We start from the raw sequence: 19,777 nt of genomic DNA, 5'->3' as shown, positions 1-19,777 counted from the left end.
ATTGAAACTTTGTGGGCCATGTGCAGACACAAAATACCACGTGCGGGCATGCACATACAGTGCGATTGAAACTTCGTGGCCCATGCGCAGAAGTCGGTATTTTGTGGAAGAGCCACACTCAAGGGGCCAAAGAGCCGCATGTGGCTCGCGAGCCGCAGTTTGCCGACCACTGCTCTAAAACAAGTATTTGAATAGGTAGAGTCCTTTCAGTCACTTTGATAGAAGTTATATTTTACCTCACTAGAAGGACTTTTCTCTCAAAACACACATTATAATACTATTTCTCTCTCTACTTTTATCTTCCTTACCTTTACTCTACTGTATTCCCTCATATGTTTTATTTTAATTCCCTATGTAGAGATGAGTAATCTTGGGCTTTCAAAGATTAAGTGATTGACCAAACTAGACGGATTCAGATTTAGGCCATTGCTGGTTTTTCATTATCACTGCAGTAATTATAGCTTACTCTTTCTCTTTTTGTATTGGATGGCAGCACTGTTGTCTCCCTTTGAGGGCCTGGGAAATTTCTCTCCCAACATGGTGAAAGAAATTTGCCTTTTTTACGCAGGGGTAGGAAGGTGGTATGCTGCTGCTATTCAGTAGATAGCCCAGAATGTTTGTAAATATAGATTAATTCTTAATTTGTTAAATGCCTCCAATATGCCATATCCTATCTTTTCTTTCTCATGTTTGCCTTGTATTAATGAGTGGACTCTGGCTATAGCCATATTTATCTTAATGAACTGTAAAGTTAGATAAGGTTCTTGTCAGCTATTTGAAACTCTGTCTATTTCTTCCTTCACTTTTGTGTTTAACTATTATTTTTCTAAAAGAAAGTTAACTATAAACCAATTAAAATACTACTCATTAAGATATCATCCTCAAAATAAACATCATTGTTTTGAGATCTCTTGCACCTCAGTAAATTAGAGGATATTAGCTTACTGTACCTTCACAAGCACCATGTCAGGACAGGTGGTGCTTGCTCTCTAAAAGCCAATTTTCTTTTGACTGTAAAAAAAACAACCGAACAAAAAACCTGGTTCTTGTACAATCTAATTACTTTTATTGCTCTGGAATAATTTAAAATTACTATTGAAACATTAATTACTCCTATTTAAAAAAAAACTTTAAAGTCACAGATTTAAAGAAGACTAAAGTTTAGCACCATATTTCATTGAGTAGCCCCTTTATTAACACAGGGTTTAATTGATACACAGCTTCAGTTTGTAAGAAGTGAGAACAATTGGTGCTAACATAAATGTCAGCAGGAACATTTAATTAGTTCATTAAGTATACTGGTAACTGTTATGTACTGGGAAGCCATATCTTTGTTAAACCTCAGATTTAGGAAATGTGACTAGATGTGTTTTAACTTTTCTTCTCCTAGTAGTGTTGAAATTGTTGACTCTATTTAAACATTTATAAGCTTATATTTCAAAGCTGTTCCTGGGAGAAACAAATCATAATAGAATGGATATTGTAACAAATAAAATGTTCTGCTAGGGTTATTACTTATTTGTATGGAAAATTAATTTCTTTTGATCCATGATGCCCATAAATACAGAGCAATAATTGTAATAAGATACTCTGAAAAAGAATCAGTCTTTGAGTCACTGTGCTACCTGTGAGAACAGTGGTCACCGTATAACTTACAAAGTGGAAGTTTATAATGTTGTAGGATATCTGTAAAACAATCTTTCTTCCCGTATTAAGTACCATGCTGAAGATAGTGGACTGTTTCTATTCTTACATAATCAGAGAAACTTACTGAAATATAAGTCAGCCTACTTTTTCCCCCTTTTGTCAGTTATTTATTTATTTATTTTAAAATCTTTATTGTTGCAAGTATTACAGATGTCCTTCTTTTTTTCCCCCATTTCCCCTCTCCACCCGGTTCCTGCCCCACCCCAGGCCTTTGTCACCCTATTGTTTCTGTCCATAGGTAATGCATGTATGCATATAAGATCTTTGTTAAATCTCTTCCTGCCCCTTCTGCCCGCCTTCCCTTTGAGGATTTTTAGTCTGTTCCATTTCCATGCCTCTGATTCTATTTTATTCACCAGTTTATTCTGTTTCTTAGATTTCTTATTCATTTATTTTGATTTTTAGATTCAATTATTGATAGATATTTATTTATTGCCATTTTATTGTTCATATGTTTTATCTTTTTCTTCTTCTTCCTCTTCTTAAAGAATACCCTTCAATATTTCATGTAGTACTGGTTTGGTGCTGATGAACTCCTTTAGCTTTTTCTTATCTGGGAAGCTCTTTATCTGACCTTTAATTCTAGATGATAGCTTTGCTGGCTACAGTAATCTTGGTTGTAGATCCTTGCTATTCATCACTTTGAATATTTCTTGCCACTCTCTTCTGGCCTGCTTAGTTTCTGTTGAGATATCAGCTAACAGTCATAGGGGTGCTCCCTTGCAGGTAACTGGTTTTCTCTTGTTGCTTTTAAGATTCTCTCTTTATCTTTAGCTCTTGGCATTTTAATTATGATGTGTCTTCCTGTGGTCCTCTTTGAGTTCCTCTTGTTTGGGACTCTCTGTGCTTCTTGGACTTATAAGTCTATTTCTCTCACCAGGTAGGGCAAGTTTTCTGTCATTATATTATTTCTTCAAATAGGTTTTCAATATCTTGCTCCTCTCTTCTTCTGACACCCCCATAATGAGATTGTTGGTACACTTGAAATTGTCCCTGAGGCTCTTTACATTATCTTCATATTTTGGGATTCTTTTTTGTTTCTCTCGTCTGAGTGATTTTTCCTTTTTCATATTTCAAATCATTGATTTTATTCATGGAATCCTGTATTCTGTTGAATTCTTTAATGTTATTTTTTATTTCAGTCAGTGTATCCTTAATTTCTGACTGGTCTTTTTCCATGTATTTGGCATTCTAAGATCCTTGAAAGTCGCACTAAGTTCCTTGTAGGTTTCATGAAGATTCTTGAGTAGCCTTATAACTGTGGTTTTGAACACTATATCCAGTAGTTAGCTTTCTTTCATTTCTTTCATTGTTACCTGTTTCTTTATCTTCGCATTTTGGCTGCTTCCCTGTATTGGGTAGAGCTGCTTTATCTCCTGGAGTAGGTAGAGTGGCCTTGTATAGTAAGTGTCCTATAGGGCCCAGTGGCTTAGCCTCCCCGGTTCCCTGAGCTGGGCACAGTAGGTGCGCCCCTATGTGGACTGTGTGCACAATCTTGTGGTTGAGTCTTGATTGCTGTTGGTGTCACTGGGAGGAATTGACCGACAGGCCAATTGCTGTGAAGACCAGCTGCAGTGGGAGAGCTGCTGTGCAGGAGATACCGCTATGGAGCAGGACTTACTTCAGTGGAGCTTTGGTGCTCACTGAGTCTCCCCCTTGAGTGTGTTGCTTATGGATGTATGGTCTGATGCTATCCACAGGGGCACTAGCTCTTGGGTCTCCAGGGAGGTGCAAACTTAGCCTACTTTTTAAAATTAATTTCCATTTTATGTATTTTATTAGCCTTTGCTTTTCTTTTCATGTATAAGACAAAAGGACCAAGAACAGGACAAAAATCACTTTTATAAATTCCCATTTGTATTTATCCTCATTTATAGTCCCTTTTGGAAGTCATCTGGTTTGTGCTTGTGGTTTTGATTTCTGGGCAGAAGTCTTTTCAGAAATCTATTTTGACAGATAGCATGATATCAGTATCCATGTGTTATCGAGCAATTTTATTTGCCTTTTTAAAGTTGGAATTCAGCTTGCATTTCCTATTATTAATCTGCTATGAAGCATTCTTAAGGTAACTAAATTTTCCTTCTTCCACCAATGATATGAGTTCCTTTTCCATTTTGGTGCTGGAATGTGTTATGTTGTTGCTTATTAAATATGTGACAGCTGAAGTGAGAAATTCACTATATTGCTATATAAATCCATGTGAACACATCATTTTCTATTCCTCACCTACCCCCTTCTGTATTGCTAGAATATAAGTAGTGAATGTAAGTAAGATTAATTAAATCCTGTTCTTGGTTGTTTTTAAACTCTAAAAATTAATTTTTAGCAGAAGAGAGCATAAACCATTCCTCCAGTAAGACCTAGGAATACAGAAAATGAATATACGACTATATATTACTATATTTCATAAGAATTAGTTTATTCATACTAAAGTTAATAAGTGCCAATTAATTGCCACAAGATATTTTCACTTTCCTTAACATCACCAAGGCTTTCTTTTAGACACATTTAAATTTGAATTTTAGTGAAGTTTAAATAGTAATAATAGATGCTTTGTAAAGTGTAGTGCTGGGATCCTCGGAAGCAATAAATCATAGGACTAGCTCCATGAGAGCCTGGATCATGGGTTGGGAGCTTGGAATAGGGGTAAGGTATGGCAGCATGCTAGATTGCCAGGGAATTAACTATAGAAATCAGTCACCATTTGGTCAAGTTAGAGGGAGAAGCCTTTCAAGTTAGGTGCAAATAGGGCAAGTAGTCTAGAAATTCTTTTTTTTTCCTCTTTTTTTTTAAGTTTTATTTTTTTATTTTATTTTATTTTATTTTATTTTTTAGGTTTAGCCATATTTTTATTATTTTTTTAATTGCTTAAAGTATTACAAAGAGTATTACATAGGTATCCCTTTTTTTCCCTCCCCTTGACATTCCCCCGAGCTCCCCTACCCCCCAATGTCTTAAGTACATTGGTTATGCTTATATGCATGCATACAAGTCCTTCAGTTGATCTCTTACCCCCCCTTTCTGCCCCCCAACCTTCCCCGGCCTTCCCGCTGTAGTTTGACAGTCTGTTGGATGCTGCTCTGCCTCTGTATCTATTTTTGCTCATCAGTTTATAATGGTCTTTATTATCCATAAATGAGTGAGATCATGTGGTATTTTTCTTTCATTGACTGGCTTATTTCACTTAGCATAATGCTTTCCAGTTCCATCCTCTCTCTTGCAACCTTTAAGATTCTCTCTTTGTCCTGAACATTTGCCATGGTAATTATGATGTGTCTTAGTGTGGGTCTTTTTGGGTTCATCTTGTTTGGGACTCTCTGTGCTTGTGTGACTTTTTTCTTCCCCACCTCAGGGAAGTTTTCTGATATTATTTCTTCGAATAGGTTTTCTTTTCTTTTTTTTTTTTTTTTTTTTTTTCTTTTAATTAAATCTTTATTGTTCAGATTATTACATTTGTTCCTCTTTTTTTCCCCCCCATAACTCCCCTTCTCCCAGTTCCCGACCCCCCTTTCCGCCCTCACTCCCCACCCACTGTCCTCATCCATAGGTGCACGATTTTTGTCCAGTCTCTTCCCGCATCTCCCACACCCCTTACCCCCCAAGAATAGTCAGTCCATCCCCTTTCTATGTCCCTGATTCTATTATAATCAACAGTTCATTCTGTTCATCAGATTATTTATTCACTTGATTCTTAGATTCACTTGTTGATAGATGCATATTTGTTGTTCATAATTTGTATCTTTACCTTTTTCTTCCTCTTCCTCTTCTTAAAGGATACCTTTCAGCATTTCATATAATCCTGGTTTGGTGGTGATGAACTCCTTTAGCTTTTCCTTATCTGTGAAGCTCTTTATCTGACCTTCAATTCTGAATGATAGCTTTGCTGGATAAAGTAATCTTGGTTGTAGGTTCTTGGCATTCATCACTTTGAATATTTCTTGCCACTCCCTTCTGGCCTGCAAAGTTTCTGTTGAGAAATCAGCTGACAGTCGTATGGGTATTCCCTTGTAGGTAACTGAGTTTCTTTCTCTTGCTGTTTTTAAGATTCTCTCTTTATCTTTTGCTCTTGGCATTTTAATTATGATGTGTCTTGGTGTGGTCCTCTTTGGATTCCTTTTGTTTGGGGTTCTCCACGCTTCTTGGACCTGTAAGTCCATTTCTTTCACCAGGTGGGGGAAGTTTTCTGTCATTATTTCTTCAAATAGGTTTTCAATATCTTGCTCTCTCTCATCTTCTGGCACCCCTATAATTCTGATGTTGGTACGCTTGAAGCTGTCCCAGAGGCTCCTTACGCTATCCTCGCATTTTTGGATTCTTTTTTCATTTTGCTTTTCCGGTTGGGTGTTTTTTGCTTCCTCGCATTTCAAATCATTGACTTGATTCTTGCGCTCCTCTGGTCTGCTGTCGGGAGTCTGTATAATATTCGTTATTTCAGTCCGTGTATGCTTAATTTCTAGGTGGTTCCCCAATATAAGATCGAGGGTCTCATTAGTTTTCTTGTAGATCTCATTAAGTTTATCGGCGGCTTCTAAACAGTTCTTGAGAGACCTTAAAAGTGTGGTTCTGAACTCTATATCTTCCTTTGACAATTTTGTCCTGTTTCTTTGTCTCCGCATTTTGTTATGCTGCCTTGGTGCACCCCCTAGTGGTCTTTGTTCACAGTCTTATAAACCTTGATTGTTGTAGCTAATACCAGGGAGGGTTTGACCTCCAGGCCAAGTGGCTATGAGAATCAGCTGTGTCTGCAGTGAGAGAACTTCTGTCCTCTAGGGAGGTGCTAATCTCGCCTTTGCCTGAGGCTATCCGGCAAATGCCTCTGTGCAGGGCTTGGGCGGGGCGGGTCGCACAGGATCAACAGGGTGGGCCGGAGAGAGCAGTAATGGCGGCTCTCAGTCCTGTCCCCAGGGGCTCTGCCTCTCTGAGTCCCAGCAACGGCTGCAAACCTCGGAGAGAAAGCTGCACTCGCTCTGACCGAAGCCAGGCAGTCCTGCTTCTCCCGTTTGAGTCTGGGTCCCTAAAGACTCGCCCGGATCTGGAGCTCAGAGTCTGCGACTCCCTCCCGATTGAAAACGCCAACCGCGCCCTCCGCCAGCCCGCTCCACGCACTCCGCACCTCAGAATTTGACTTCAGCGCTGCGCCTCCTCTGAGTGTCCGTATGCGTTTCTCTTTCCTCCTAGTTGTAGGACCTCCACTCAGCAGGCGTTCCTGTGGTTCTGGGTGATGTCCCTTCCGTTTTCTGGTTTCACTTTTGAAGTAGTTGTTCAAAGCAGCAAACTCCGGCGTTAACCTATGCCGCCATCTTGGTTCTCGACGAATAGGTTTTCTTACTCTTGTTCCTCTTCCTGTTGTTCTGGCACCCCTATTATTCGTATGTTGTTTCGTTTCATGTTGTCCCATAGCTCCCTTAGGCTCTCCTCCTGTCTTTTAATTTTTTTCTCCAATTGCAGTTTACTTTGGGTGTGTTTTGCTACCCTGTCTTCTAATTCGTTAATTCTGTCCTCCACTTCTAGTCTACTGTTGAAACTTTCAATGGTGTTTTTTTATTGCAGCTATATCACTCTTCATTCCTTCTTGATTCTTACAGAAGTTGTTGACTTTTTTCATCCATTTCTTCTTGATTCTTGCAGAAGTTGTTGGTTTTTTCCTCCATCTGGTTTATGCACTCTAGGACCCTTAATCTGAATTCTTTTTCTGACATGTTGCATGCCTCTGTTTCACTTATCTGCTTTTCTGGCGAGTCCTCCTTTTCTTTCCTTTGGGGGTTTCTTTGTCTACCCATGTTTGATCTCACTGACAGATCTAAATGTTGAGTCGTTCAGGGGCTGCTCCTTGGGTGGCAGTGGCTCCTCGGGCGGTTGTAGTAGCAGCTGCTCCTCAATTGGCAGCAGCTCCTTTGGTGGGTGCTGTTCACAGCTGTGATGGCTCCTCTGGCTGGTGGGGAGAGGCTTATCACACAGCTGCTGTTCCTCAGACAGAGGGTGTGCTGATCACGAGGCTGCTGTTCCTTGGATGGGGGCAGGCTACACACGCAGCTGCTACTCCTTGAACTGGGACAGACAGCTCACATGGCTGCTGATCCTTGAATGGGGGCTGGCTGCACGCTGCTGTTGTTCCTCTAATGTGGTGGGCTGCTTGTGGGGCTACTGCTCCTTGGACTTGAACAGGTTGATTGCAAGTCTGCTGCTCTTTGGATGGGAGTGAGCTGTACGCGTGGCTGCTCCTCCTTGGACGTGGATGGGCCCTTCACCCGGCTGTTGCTTGTCGGACAGGTGCAAGCTGTGTGTGGCTCTGCTCCTTGGACCGGTGTGTGCTCGCAGGGCTGTCGCTCCTCAGACATGGGCGGTCTGCTCGTGTGGCTGCTGCTCCTCGGACCGGTGCGAGATGCGGGCTGTGCGCAGCTGCTGCTCCTTGGATGGGGGCAGGCTGTGCAAGGTTGCTGCTCCTCAGATGTAGGCAGACTGCTCGTGCGGCTGCTGCTCCTCGGACAGGTCGGACTGCTTGCATGGTTGCTGCTCCTCAGACGGGGGGAGCGGGCTGCTCACACAGCTTCTGCTCCTTTCCAGGGGAATTCTGCCCTTCCCAGCTGCATACTGTCTCACCAGCTCAGTATACTTCGCCAATTCGGGGTGGATGTTCCTTGTTTCAGCTGCTCGTTCTATTTGCTCCGGGACAAGCCTTGGGATGCGTCTGCCTATTCCGCCATCCACTGATTTTTTCTAGAAATTCTTAATGTCAGTAGTTATACTGCCAGCATCCCTACTCATGCCCAAAGTTTCCTGCTACAATAATAAGTAGAATTTAACTCAGTTAGAGTCTATGACGGACATAAAAATTCTGCCTCTTAGTCCCTTGACTAGTGAACCCTAAATTTACTTCTCAACATGACTGTACTTTTTAATACACACTTATAAATGAATAAGGAGGGTTCCTTACCTCTCAGAGAATCAGTCTTAATCAAACTAAACATTTATGAAAATGGGTTCTGTAGTTCCAGATTCTCTAATTTAAAAAAAATGTTCCATGATCCAATGAATTTGAAAGTTCATATACTGTATGTTGTACTATAAGCTTTGGTTGATTTTTCAACTTTTAGCATTTTTGTTCATTTTATTCATGCATTCATTTATTCAATAAATACTTATTAAATTCTTCCTGTGAGCCAGACATGCATTAGATGCTGGGGACAGGATGAGGGACAAGGTAGATCAAGGTAGAGGGTCTACATTCTTAAATCTTACCATCTGTGTATAAAGATAGATATTAAAATAAGCAGCTACACTATAAATTGTTAAGGGCTAAAACAGGGAGAGATCCAGGGCTCAGGAGGAATAGACAGCAAAGCTACCTAACCCAGCCTGAAAAGGATCAGTGAAGGTATTCTCTGTTAATACTGTCTACATTGAGAACTTGAAGATCAAGTAGAAGTTAGACAGGCAAGTAACTTTCAGTCATAAGAGCAGCAATAATGATAACAGGAAATAGTTAAAGCTGACATATACTAGTAAGTGCACTTTTTACCCGCCATATGCTGTGCTAGATGCTTTCCAAGTGTTCCGTCAATGAGCCTCCTGGGTGGGTTTTATTACTTAACCCAAGATCATATGACAGTAATTGGCAAGAACCAGAATTTAAATCCTGATTGCTCTGATTTTCAAGTCTTCTTTCCACCTCCTCTCTACTGGCTCTCAAAGCAGTGGACTGATTTTGATTAACTATATTTTGCTAAAGCAAAAAAAGATTTGACTTATATATGAAGTTTGTTTTGTTTGTGATTTTTATATATTTTTTTCTAATGGATAGACATTTTATAATTTTGATAAATTATAGTAAAATCTGGAATTTGGGTAGAAGTTTCAAAAGTATGTTTTAGCACTAAAGTCTGAAGTTCCCATTCCAAGTAGTGTCTTACACATAGTAGGTACTCAAAACAACACCATTGTAACTGTACATTTTACTTCGAATAAGTGGTAGGGTAGTTTGAAAAAACCACTTTGAAGTCTTGTAAAGAAAGGAGTTACATTTAAAAGTAATTTAATTCTCTGTATGATGTGATCAAGATGGCTGTAGGATAATTTTTTTAAGATAGAACATACGTAAAATGTGAAGATATAAAATTGATTCCCTTAAAAATGTCTGGACCTGTCTATCAACTGCAGCTTATAAACACATTTTTTACAAGAATAATCATGGGTGGAGTGAACATATTTCTTCAATGAGGAGTACATAGCATCAAGACAGCTTACTATTAATACTTCTGAATATCTAAAAGGAAGGGTCAGGAAAAGAGGAGCAGGTAAATTTAAGAAAATAAAATGGATTGCCATTATCACAGCAGATGTGTTTAAAATCCCTTGGGTCCTGGAGTGAGGTGAAGTAGCCTGGCTTTTGCCTAATGATGGCAGATTGGGCCAGGCCCAGACGTAATTCATAGATTTGCTTTAATTGGTATGTCAACATTCCAGTCATCACCAAACTCACCATCAAAGTTACTTTAAAATAATATATATAATGTATATATCATACAAATATGTATTTTTAATTTCTCCTCTTCACTATCAGGTGGTGATTTTGAGGAGTGAAATGTTCACAAGGAAAGAGAAGTGATCACTTATTTTATCTGGAAGGAAAAAGAGAAGTGAAGAACTTGGATAATTTATAAACCTGGATTAATTTCCAAATCCTTATAACTTATATTTACATCTACAAAATACTGTTGCTGAATAGAATTCCATCTGCTATTTTTATTTATTTGGTGAAATACAGGATAATGAAGAAAAAGAAAATAGGAAGTGTTCTTGTGTTCTATATTTATTCATGATCAAATGTCAGTGTATTGCCTGACTAACTTTAAATTGTGTTGGTTTCACTTTAGGGACACCACGGTACAAAGCCTTACTCTTCAGCCTTCTGTTAAAGATGGACTTATTGTGTATGAAGACTCACCTTTGGTTAGTAATCCAATTATATGAATATTCTCTACTGTGTGTTTGTTTTTTTTAATGGTAGTTGCATTTCAGCCTTTGAGTAAGGGGAGTATGGAATCTCCCATAGATTCCAATATATTTCATTCTTAACTGGAAAGCACTCATTTATGTCATTTGGGGAGTGGGTGTTTAATTGTAAATTATTTGGGGAAAATAACATGGTTTCTTACTCTGTTCTCTCTCCAGAGTGAGAGATTTAGGGAATGATTGAAATCCTCTAATGATTTCTTTTCCATTCCAGAATCTAAAAAAGGAAAAAGTTTTCTGTGTTTTGTTTTTGTTTTGTTTTTTTTCAAATGTGTAGAGTTTGAAATTAGATAATACTTCTGGAATGTTTTTAAAAATGGTTTTAATAAGAATATTAACCAAATGTTTTAGGCAACTGGAAAGAGCTATTCCTCAGCTTCTCACATAAGGCCTCAAAGAAATCCTGTCCTGCCTGACCTACCCCTCTGAGTAGATAGTGCCTTTGCATCAGTGTCACAATAAGCCATCATGAGAACCTGTGTGACCCAGACCCCAATGACTGGAGTCTTTAGGAACTCCTGCCTGAAGTCTCCCAGTGTGGGCCTGACTTTCCCTGAACAGAGAAGTGAAGGCTGAGGTTGGGGGTAGAAGCTATATGAGTTACCATCTTTTTAAATTCAGTTTAATTTTACCCTGATATTAAAAAGAAAAGTATCGGTTTTTTAAGAATGTGGAATAAAATATCTGTGGTAGAGGAAATCACTTCTCAATCTGTATTTCCTTACATATTTATTTGCCAAAACTATGTAATGAGAAAAGTTTATGATTTGACCCATTTTATGTTATGAGATATTTCTTACTATTTAAAAATGTAATCTTTGGGTTTACAATTAAATTCATTGAGTATCTCTTCCTATCCATTCTCTAAAAATATTTTAAAGAATGTTCATCGCTTCTACCTTTCTTTTCACAATGTTACCATTCAGTCAATCACCTAAGACCCACGAGTTTTTCTTATTTTTTTTCCTTTCCCCTCTCTCCATCTAATCAGTTGCCAATACTATAGATTATACCTCTGAAAAACTCTTGAGATCATCTAATGCTTTTTATTTCCATTTTCCCCACTTTCTCTCTAAAATCAGGTGCCAAACCATTTTTGGACCAAGTTATTATGCTAATCCCCCTTTGGTCGATTCTGCATATTGCTGCCCAATTAAATGTCCTAAAGTATAGCTCCCAGCTCCATTCCGATAATTTCTGAATTCATATATCTTAGTTACATCCCACTACTTAGTGAGGAAAAGTACATGTTTTTTCGTAGTACAGACCTGATCTACCCTTTCAGACCCTATTCTCTTTTCTTACATTTAACCTCTGCTTCAGACAAGATAGACTATTCTTATTCACTCTTCCCTCAGAATACTTCAGGATTTCTTGAGTTTGACCATTGATACGCTTTATCTTGAATACCCACCTCTTCACAGTCCATTCTGATCTGTAAAAATTGTATACTCTTTCAGAGCCATAACAAATGCAATGTTCTGAAATCCACCATTTGTTGTAATGTCTCACTCCACCCCCATGACACTTTAATTTCTCCATTTGTCATACTTGTTTTAAATCTCCCCTAGTCTGGTGTGTAATATGTTGTGGACATCACCAACATAGGAATAATTACACTGCTAACGGGAAATAAATTACTGTGGAGTTAGCAGTTTAGTAACTATGAGAAGCTTTTTGTGGAGATCCATAAATTTTGTTTCCAGCTCTGCTACAAACTGTCTTTGTGACTGTATATGCATAACTTAACCAGCTATTATAAACCCCAAGCACCGAATGATGAAATTTTCAGTGTTTGCTTTCATTTTTGTTTATGGTAAATGTTCTGTCTTCAAAGGTTAAAGCAGTAAAGTTGGGTCATGTTCTGGTAGTAGATGAGGCTGACAAGGCCCCAACAAATGTTACCTGTATTTTAAAAACTCTAGTAGAAAATGGAGAAATGATTCTAGCAGATGGAAGACGCATCGTTGCAAGTGAGTATAAAAAAGCAACTCTTCCGCCGTATATGCAACTTTTACTCCCTGGTATCCAATCACACCCTTAGCTGGCTCCTTATCTCCAAGTAACAAGTCTAAGTTCAAGTTGTCTTTACTGACAGTCATTTACAAAAATCAAATGTCTGAACTTAGCTTTCTCAGTTTCATTTTTTATAGTCAGAGTGTATCTTTGAAAATTTCAATAGTAGTTTTAAGACAGGTCAACTTCAGATTTTTCTACTCTGAAATTACCAATATATAATCCTTACTATATTCATCTCTCAATTACTACACGATATATTTTCTTTTATTGTTACTTGGAATTTTTGAAAGCTCTAGCATGTTTCTATTACACTATTAAAATTAATGTCTTTATTATCTCAGTATAATTACAAAAATTTCTGGGTATTTTATATATATATTTGTCACATTTGTGTTTGAATAGATGTGTGTGTGTACACAGGTATATTATAGACACATACACACCTGCCACAGGAAGAAGTTATCCTCTGTTTTAGATTATCTTCTTCCTTTTATTTACTTATTTTATTCCTGTTGTTAGAGGAAATGTAGGTAGATGAATCTAATCATTCTGTTTAACCTACAAAGAAAAATTAAGTTTCTCTAATGCAATGTGAGAACATTTTCTAGTTTATAATTTAAAAATTTTGTATCATGAAAAGGCTTCACAATCTATAACTAGCCATTGAAAATATATAACCAATAGCAGAGTATCCAAACAAGTTGCGACTGATAACTAAAATTTTCAATATTCACAGAGAACATGTTAAAAAAAACCTTATTAAAAATGTACAAGTGCATCACCACAGAGATGTTTTTCTTGGGCATTGCCATTACAAAATTTCTGTGTCTGAGCCTGGGAAACTCAGCACTAATAAAAGTATTCTAACATTTCAGTTTCACAATGAATTTATGGGGAAAATGAGAATTTGAATCAGACAGCCCGAATACTATCTCCAAGAAAGATTATTCGGACTCTCAGGACTAGAATTCTGCCTGCCTTTTTTAGAGGGATTATGAGGACAGTGAAATGGAAAGCAAGAAAGAATTGCTGAAACAAATTTTAGTTTAAGAGTGATATTATATCCTGGTAACCCTTTTTCTGATACATTTTTTTAAAGATCATCTAGAAGTAAAGGGGTCATCATACTTTTTAAACTCAGGTTTGATTGTAAACAATATTTTATTTTATTATTATTATTATTATTATTATTATTATTAGTTTTAATCTTTATTCCCCTTTTTCCCCCAGTGACACCTTCTAGCCCCCTAACACCCCCCCCCAAGCCTTCACCACAGTGTTGTCTGTGTCCATGAGTTATGCATATATGCATACAAGTTCTTTGGTTGATCACTTCCCACCCACCCACCTACTTCCGCCTTCCTTCTGAGATTCGACAGTCTGTTCCTATTTGTAAACAATGTTCTATTTTTTTTAATTTCTTTATTGATTAAGGTATTACATATGTGTCCTTATCCCCCCATTGTGTAAACAATGTTTTAAACACAAGAGCCCCTGAAGCTCCTTTGAACATGATTTCATAAAGCATCACTTCTAGAGCTATTTTTTTTATTTTCTTTGCTTTTTTAAATTTTTCATTTTTTATCATTTTTTATTTTAATTAACTAATAATTAAATTTTACCTGTGACCACATACCTTATTATTTGCCACTACTAAAATTAATGGAGATCAAACATGAAAACTATTAAGACTATATGGTACATTGAAAGGTTAGTTTTTGGTATCATAAAAAGTGCCAGTTCAGGTTCTTATAGACTCAAATGAAACTGCAGGTGCTTCACAACTATCATTTTTAATGATAGTATTCAAGTCCCTTAATACCTTAAACATTTGCACACAAAAAGTTCCAGTCAACCTAAGATTACTTATTTTAAGAACTATGGTAGAATTTTTTCATTGGAAATAAATCAGCATTGCACAAATGAGTTGACTGTGTTCAAGACCATTATTCTCTTTGGCTAAGTTTCAGAGTGAATAGTTTGAATAGGAATCACTCCTTAGCTGCATAATGGCACGTTCTCTGCAATGTGATGCAGCTGCTGATTTGATAAAAACTAAAGGCTGTTTGGATTGTCCTTGAGTGTGCTTTGGATTATTCCTTGTTATTGGTTCTTATTTTCATTTTTTAAGGAATAACAGCATCTCAAGCCAAACTAAAATACCATAAAACAACATTTGGACAAATTTGCTTTTTTAATAAATAAATGTACATTGAATAACATAAAAATGCAAGTTCCTGTATAATTAGTATATGATTTATCAGTATTCTGTTCTTAAGCAAACTTTCTCAAGAAAGTTTTTTTTCTGTAAACAAGTCATTATTAACCATATTTCTTAGTGTTTTTATAATAATTGAACAGTATGACAACTTGTTATATTATTTAAAGGCTATAACTTGGTATTCTTAAGAATTATTAAATGTCAATAAAGAGTAAATAGAAATTTTGTTTTTCAGATTCTGCTAATGTCAATGGAAGAGAAAATGTTATAGTGATTCATCCTGATTTTAGGATGATTGTTCTGGCCAACAGACCTGGATTTCCTTTCCTGGGCAATGATTTCTTCGGTACTTTAGGTAAAAGCAATAAATGATAATAACAAAAACAGTAGCAATAGCAATAATATCGCTGTCTTAGTAACTCCTGTAATGGCTATCAGTGAATGCTTCGAAGTGCAGTGTCACCATCCCAGCCTCCTGGGAGAGTGCTTGTTATCCCCATTTTAGAGAAGAAGATCTGATATTCAGAGAGGTTAACTGCTTTTCCAGGGGCACTTAGATAATGGCTGTTAAAGCTTGGCTCTGATTCCAGAGCTCATTTTCTTAAACAATTACACTATACTTTGTTGTTTAGGACCTCTTAGAAGTAAAATACAAAGTAAGGATTGGTTTTTAGTGTTTGGTTTTTGTTACATCCCCATAACTATGAAAAGGTTGGAAGCCAGCTCAGAAGACTGATTGGAGAGGCCCTTGGCTAACCTTAACCACCAGGAGCCTTTAAGAAGGACATATCTTTCTATGGCACGTAGGTAATTCTGGATACTGGTAATTCTCATACTCAACATGAGCAGGCTCAGTGTCCTAGGAGGAATTTCGATTTAGTAATTCCACATCAAGGAATTCATCTAAGGGAGTTACCCATACAACGATGTAAGTACAAAGATAGGCAGTATAGCATTTTTTAATAGTAGCAAAAAATTGGAAACAATCCAAATGGGACTGGATAAAGAAATTCTATTATATCCACACAATAGAATACTATGCAGCTGTCTTAAAAAAAGAATAGGGTAAGTTTACCCATACTGATTAAAAAATAATTCCCAAAATACAGTAAATCAGAACAGTGGTTATATTAGTCTACCATTTGAATCAGTAAAAAAACAAAAGGCAAGAGGGATATGTGTACAAGATTAAACTTGTACATGTGTAGAATTTCTTTAGAAGAGCACAGAGCATGTCTCCCAAATCCTCTTCTCTCTCTGACCTCATTTTTTATTCGGCTCTCTTCATCACTCATTCTATTCCAACCGTTCTGCTTTGCCGCCTCTTCTGCGAACATACCAGGTTGTGCTTGCTGTAGCGTCTGTATTAGCTGCAAGCTCTCCAGAATGCTTTTATCTTCAATATCTGCATTTGCAGACATGAGGCCCTGCCTGACTGACTTCCCCACCATCACCATTTTTGATGTCCTACCCTCTGCTTTTCTTTTTCATTGAAACATTGAGTTTCTAACATTTATTCTTATTTTTTATTGTCACCCTATGCCAGAATGAACACTCCATGAGGACAGGGGTTTTGTGTTTTTGACCACTGAAGCATGTAAAGTACTTAGAATAGTACTTGGCACATGGAAGACACTTAATAATTACTTGATGAATGAATTAATAAGGGGTAATTATAGTTTTATATTAATGTTACATTTGATCATAAACAAAAAAGGCAAAAGCTGTTCCTCCCATTTGTATTTAATGGATTTAGTCTATGACATACGAGGTTAGGATGACGATTCTGTCCAACAGATCTGGATTTTCTTTCTTAGGCAGTGATTTCTTTGGTACTTGCATTTTATTCCATTGCTGTTATAAATATGTAATAATGATAAAATGATAATTCGAATGGTTTCTAAATTAAAGAAGATCTAGATGTCCTTTCTTTCTAAAATGAACATCTTAGATAATGCAAATTTATTTACTTTAACTCCCTTTTGTTCCTCATCTCCTGGATTATGAATCAGTAGAATTATATGAACTTTGAATATAAGAAAGTCACCTTTCTTTAGCATAGATTCTATTTTTCTACTATATTCTCAGTTGTCTAAATTACAGATGAAATATTTTGTGTTTAGACATTGTTGCTGCAGGTTTGCTTTTCCAAAACTGACTTCTTATATTCTAGCAATCTGCGCAAGGTATAAATTATTTAGAGTGATGATGCTGATTCTCCCTTTTTTAGTAAACATAAAGCATGCATATGAGATAGATATATATAATTTCTCAAGATATTTAATGTGTTAAAGTTAAAAATGCAGTCTTAGAACAATATGAAGGTTATGTTCCAATTAAATGGAAAAGGACTAGATCACCAAAACTATATATGTTTGTATGTGTGCATTTAAAAAAAACCTGAAAGAATAATTTCACTGAACTGTTAACACAGGTTCCTGTGGGGAGCAAGTGGGATGGCAGAAACACACAAGAGGTTCTCTTTATGCTCTTTATATACAATCTCCCAATGAGATTGTATCCAAGTGTTATTTAGTTTTTTAATAGAAGCAAATCTATGCAGAATAAACCACGCATCACTCAATTTCCTTTTCTTTAACTGTAGTGATTCGCTGTCTTCTCCACATCCTCCTATTGTGGAGGGGCTTTCTGTGCAGTTTTATACATTTAAAAGTTTGCTTTTGTGACCAACTGGTGGCTCTTTAAACAACCATTGCATATTTCCTATGGCAGTATAATGGATTCGTTGCATGCTGAATGTGAATTTTTTTCTCGTATAGGTGATATTTTTAGCTGCCATGCAGTTGATAATCCCAAGCCCCACTCGGAGCTTGAGATGCTCAGGCAATATGGACCAAATGTGCCGGAGCCCATCCTTCAGAAGCTCGTGGCTGCCTTTGGAGAGCTGAGGAGTTTAGCTGACCAGGGGATTATTAGCTACCCTTATTCTACCAGAGAAGTTGTCAACATAGTCAAGCACTTACAGGTATGGCAAATGCTTGTGCATAAAGGTTTAAAATAAGCCATCAGTCTTTTTTTAGACAGCTTAATTTATACCAGATCTTTCAATTTCTGTAAATATTATACCGATTCAGGTGATATAAGTGTTTGTCATCTAGATTTAAATCTGGAAAACCAGTGGCCATTTTATGTTTAGCCTTTGAATTAAATTTGGCGAAGTTCTTTGTCATGGCCATTACCAAAGAGCCATGAAATCTGGTTGGGGGGCGGGGGAGTGAAACAAGAGAGTGAGACAGCAGGGAAACTTTTTACTATTTGACTTTATACAACAAGCACATAGTATCTGAGTGAAAATAGAAGACTTGGGTATAGGAAACAAACTGGGGACCAACAGTATTATTAATTATATATCTGTAAATACTACAAGACAGTTTTATAAGATAGAGTAAATGAACAGGAGAATGAAATTCCTTGTAGCCATGTGGAATGTGTAGTCTACTTACCTTGGTAAAGAAAACAAAAAAATCTATGTAAATTCTATTTATAACAAATAATTGTTAGATCTCATTATTAGATTTAATGTTTATAAGTCTAGTTATTTTAAATTCAGCAATTGATGTTTGCTTAGAAATTAGGTAGCTTGTAAGTATGCACTGAGTTGAATTAACAGTACACATAACAATAAAACTACATTGTAATTTATAAGATATTTGTTAAAATTTTGCTTTGTACTGTTTAGAAAACTAGGTATTGTTGTACTCATGTAATCATATTATTCTGTTCAGACTCATTTAAGGTAATGAGTTGGAAGAATGCTCAATAAAAAATTAATAATTATGAAATAAGAAAAAAAATGAACTTTAAGCTAACAATTACAACCTCATGACTCTTGATCTTTGCCCCATTCCAACCCTTCAAGGAAAACCAGCAAAGGAATATAGAAAGCTTTATTCTGATTGTAAAACCATGGTAAGCCCAGCTCAGATCTCAGTGTGTGAGAAAGACAGAGCCAGTGAAGGACCCAGAGGACACTGTAGTGTGTATTTACACGAGTGGGAACTTGTTTCTTTCCCTCTGCTACACCTCATTTCTCTGTGCTCTGTACTTGATGTTCTCTCTGTCTTTTCTTGTTCTGTTATCATATTTTCATTTCTTCATAGACCTTTGACTTTTCTAAATACTTCTTTATAGATATTCAATGCTCTGCTCTGTTTAAACAGTATTTTTTTATTTGTTCAATCTGGTATTCATTTTAAAGTCAGGAGATTTCAGAAAGCAGTGGAAGGCACTGAAACCAGCATCTAACATGGTTTAACATTTGACAGAAGGAACTGGGCCCCTCAAATTCTAATATTTATTTAAAAAGGAAAATTCCAAGTCATCAGAGCAAAATTAATAGAGAAAATATACATATTCCTCCTATCTGGTTATGAGGCCAGGCTGTTAATGTCTGCTCAAGTTCATTGTATCATCATTGTTCTATCAGTTTTGTACTTATATTGTGTATTTATCATATACATAATAAGGTGTGTGTTTTTTAATGCAGAAATTTCCCACCGAAGGTCTCTCCAGTGTGGTTAGGAACGTGTTTGACTTTGATTCCTACAACACCGACATGAGGGAGATTTTAATTAACACTTTGCACAAGTACGGGATACCTATTGGAGCAAAACCTACCAGTGTGCAGCTGGCGAAGGAGTAAGGCAAACTCACTACTGATAAAATGCTGTTGAGTGTTACTGTTCTAATTCTCTGAATCATGCTAATAATTCTGAATCTACTTTATACTCCACTAAACTAAGTTGGTATAGAAATTACTTTCCACAAGTAAACTTTTCAAATATATGTTGCTATTTG

The 19,777-nt window shown here is 36.9% G+C and overlaps 1 protein-coding gene across 1 annotated transcript in view; it reads left to right on the top strand.

The window, feature by feature from the left end:
• Window positions 1–19,777, top strand: part of VWA8 (von Willebrand factor A domain containing 8) — a 392,708-nt gene that overhangs the window by 199,222 nt on the left and 173,709 nt on the right. The window contains exons 22-26 of the mRNA XM_081082746.1: window positions 10,581–10,656; window positions 12,557–12,692; window positions 15,195–15,314; window positions 17,740–17,945; window positions 19,467–19,618. Of these exons, the coding sequence (XP_080938872.1) occupies window positions 10,581–10,656; window positions 12,557–12,692; window positions 15,195–15,314; window positions 17,740–17,945; window positions 19,467–19,618 (690 nt within the window). The remainder of the gene's footprint in view (window positions 1–10,580; window positions 10,657–12,556; window positions 12,693–15,194; window positions 15,315–17,739; window positions 17,946–19,466; window positions 19,619–19,777) is intronic.

Source organism: Myotis nattereri (assembly GCF_964212035.1).
Source record: "Myotis nattereri genome assembly, chromosome: 2".
NCBI lineage: Eukaryota > Metazoa > Chordata > Mammalia > Chiroptera > Vespertilionidae > Myotis > Myotis nattereri.
The sequence above is the reverse complement of the archived record's forward strand: the minus strand, read 5'-3'. Positions and strand labels throughout refer to the sequence as shown.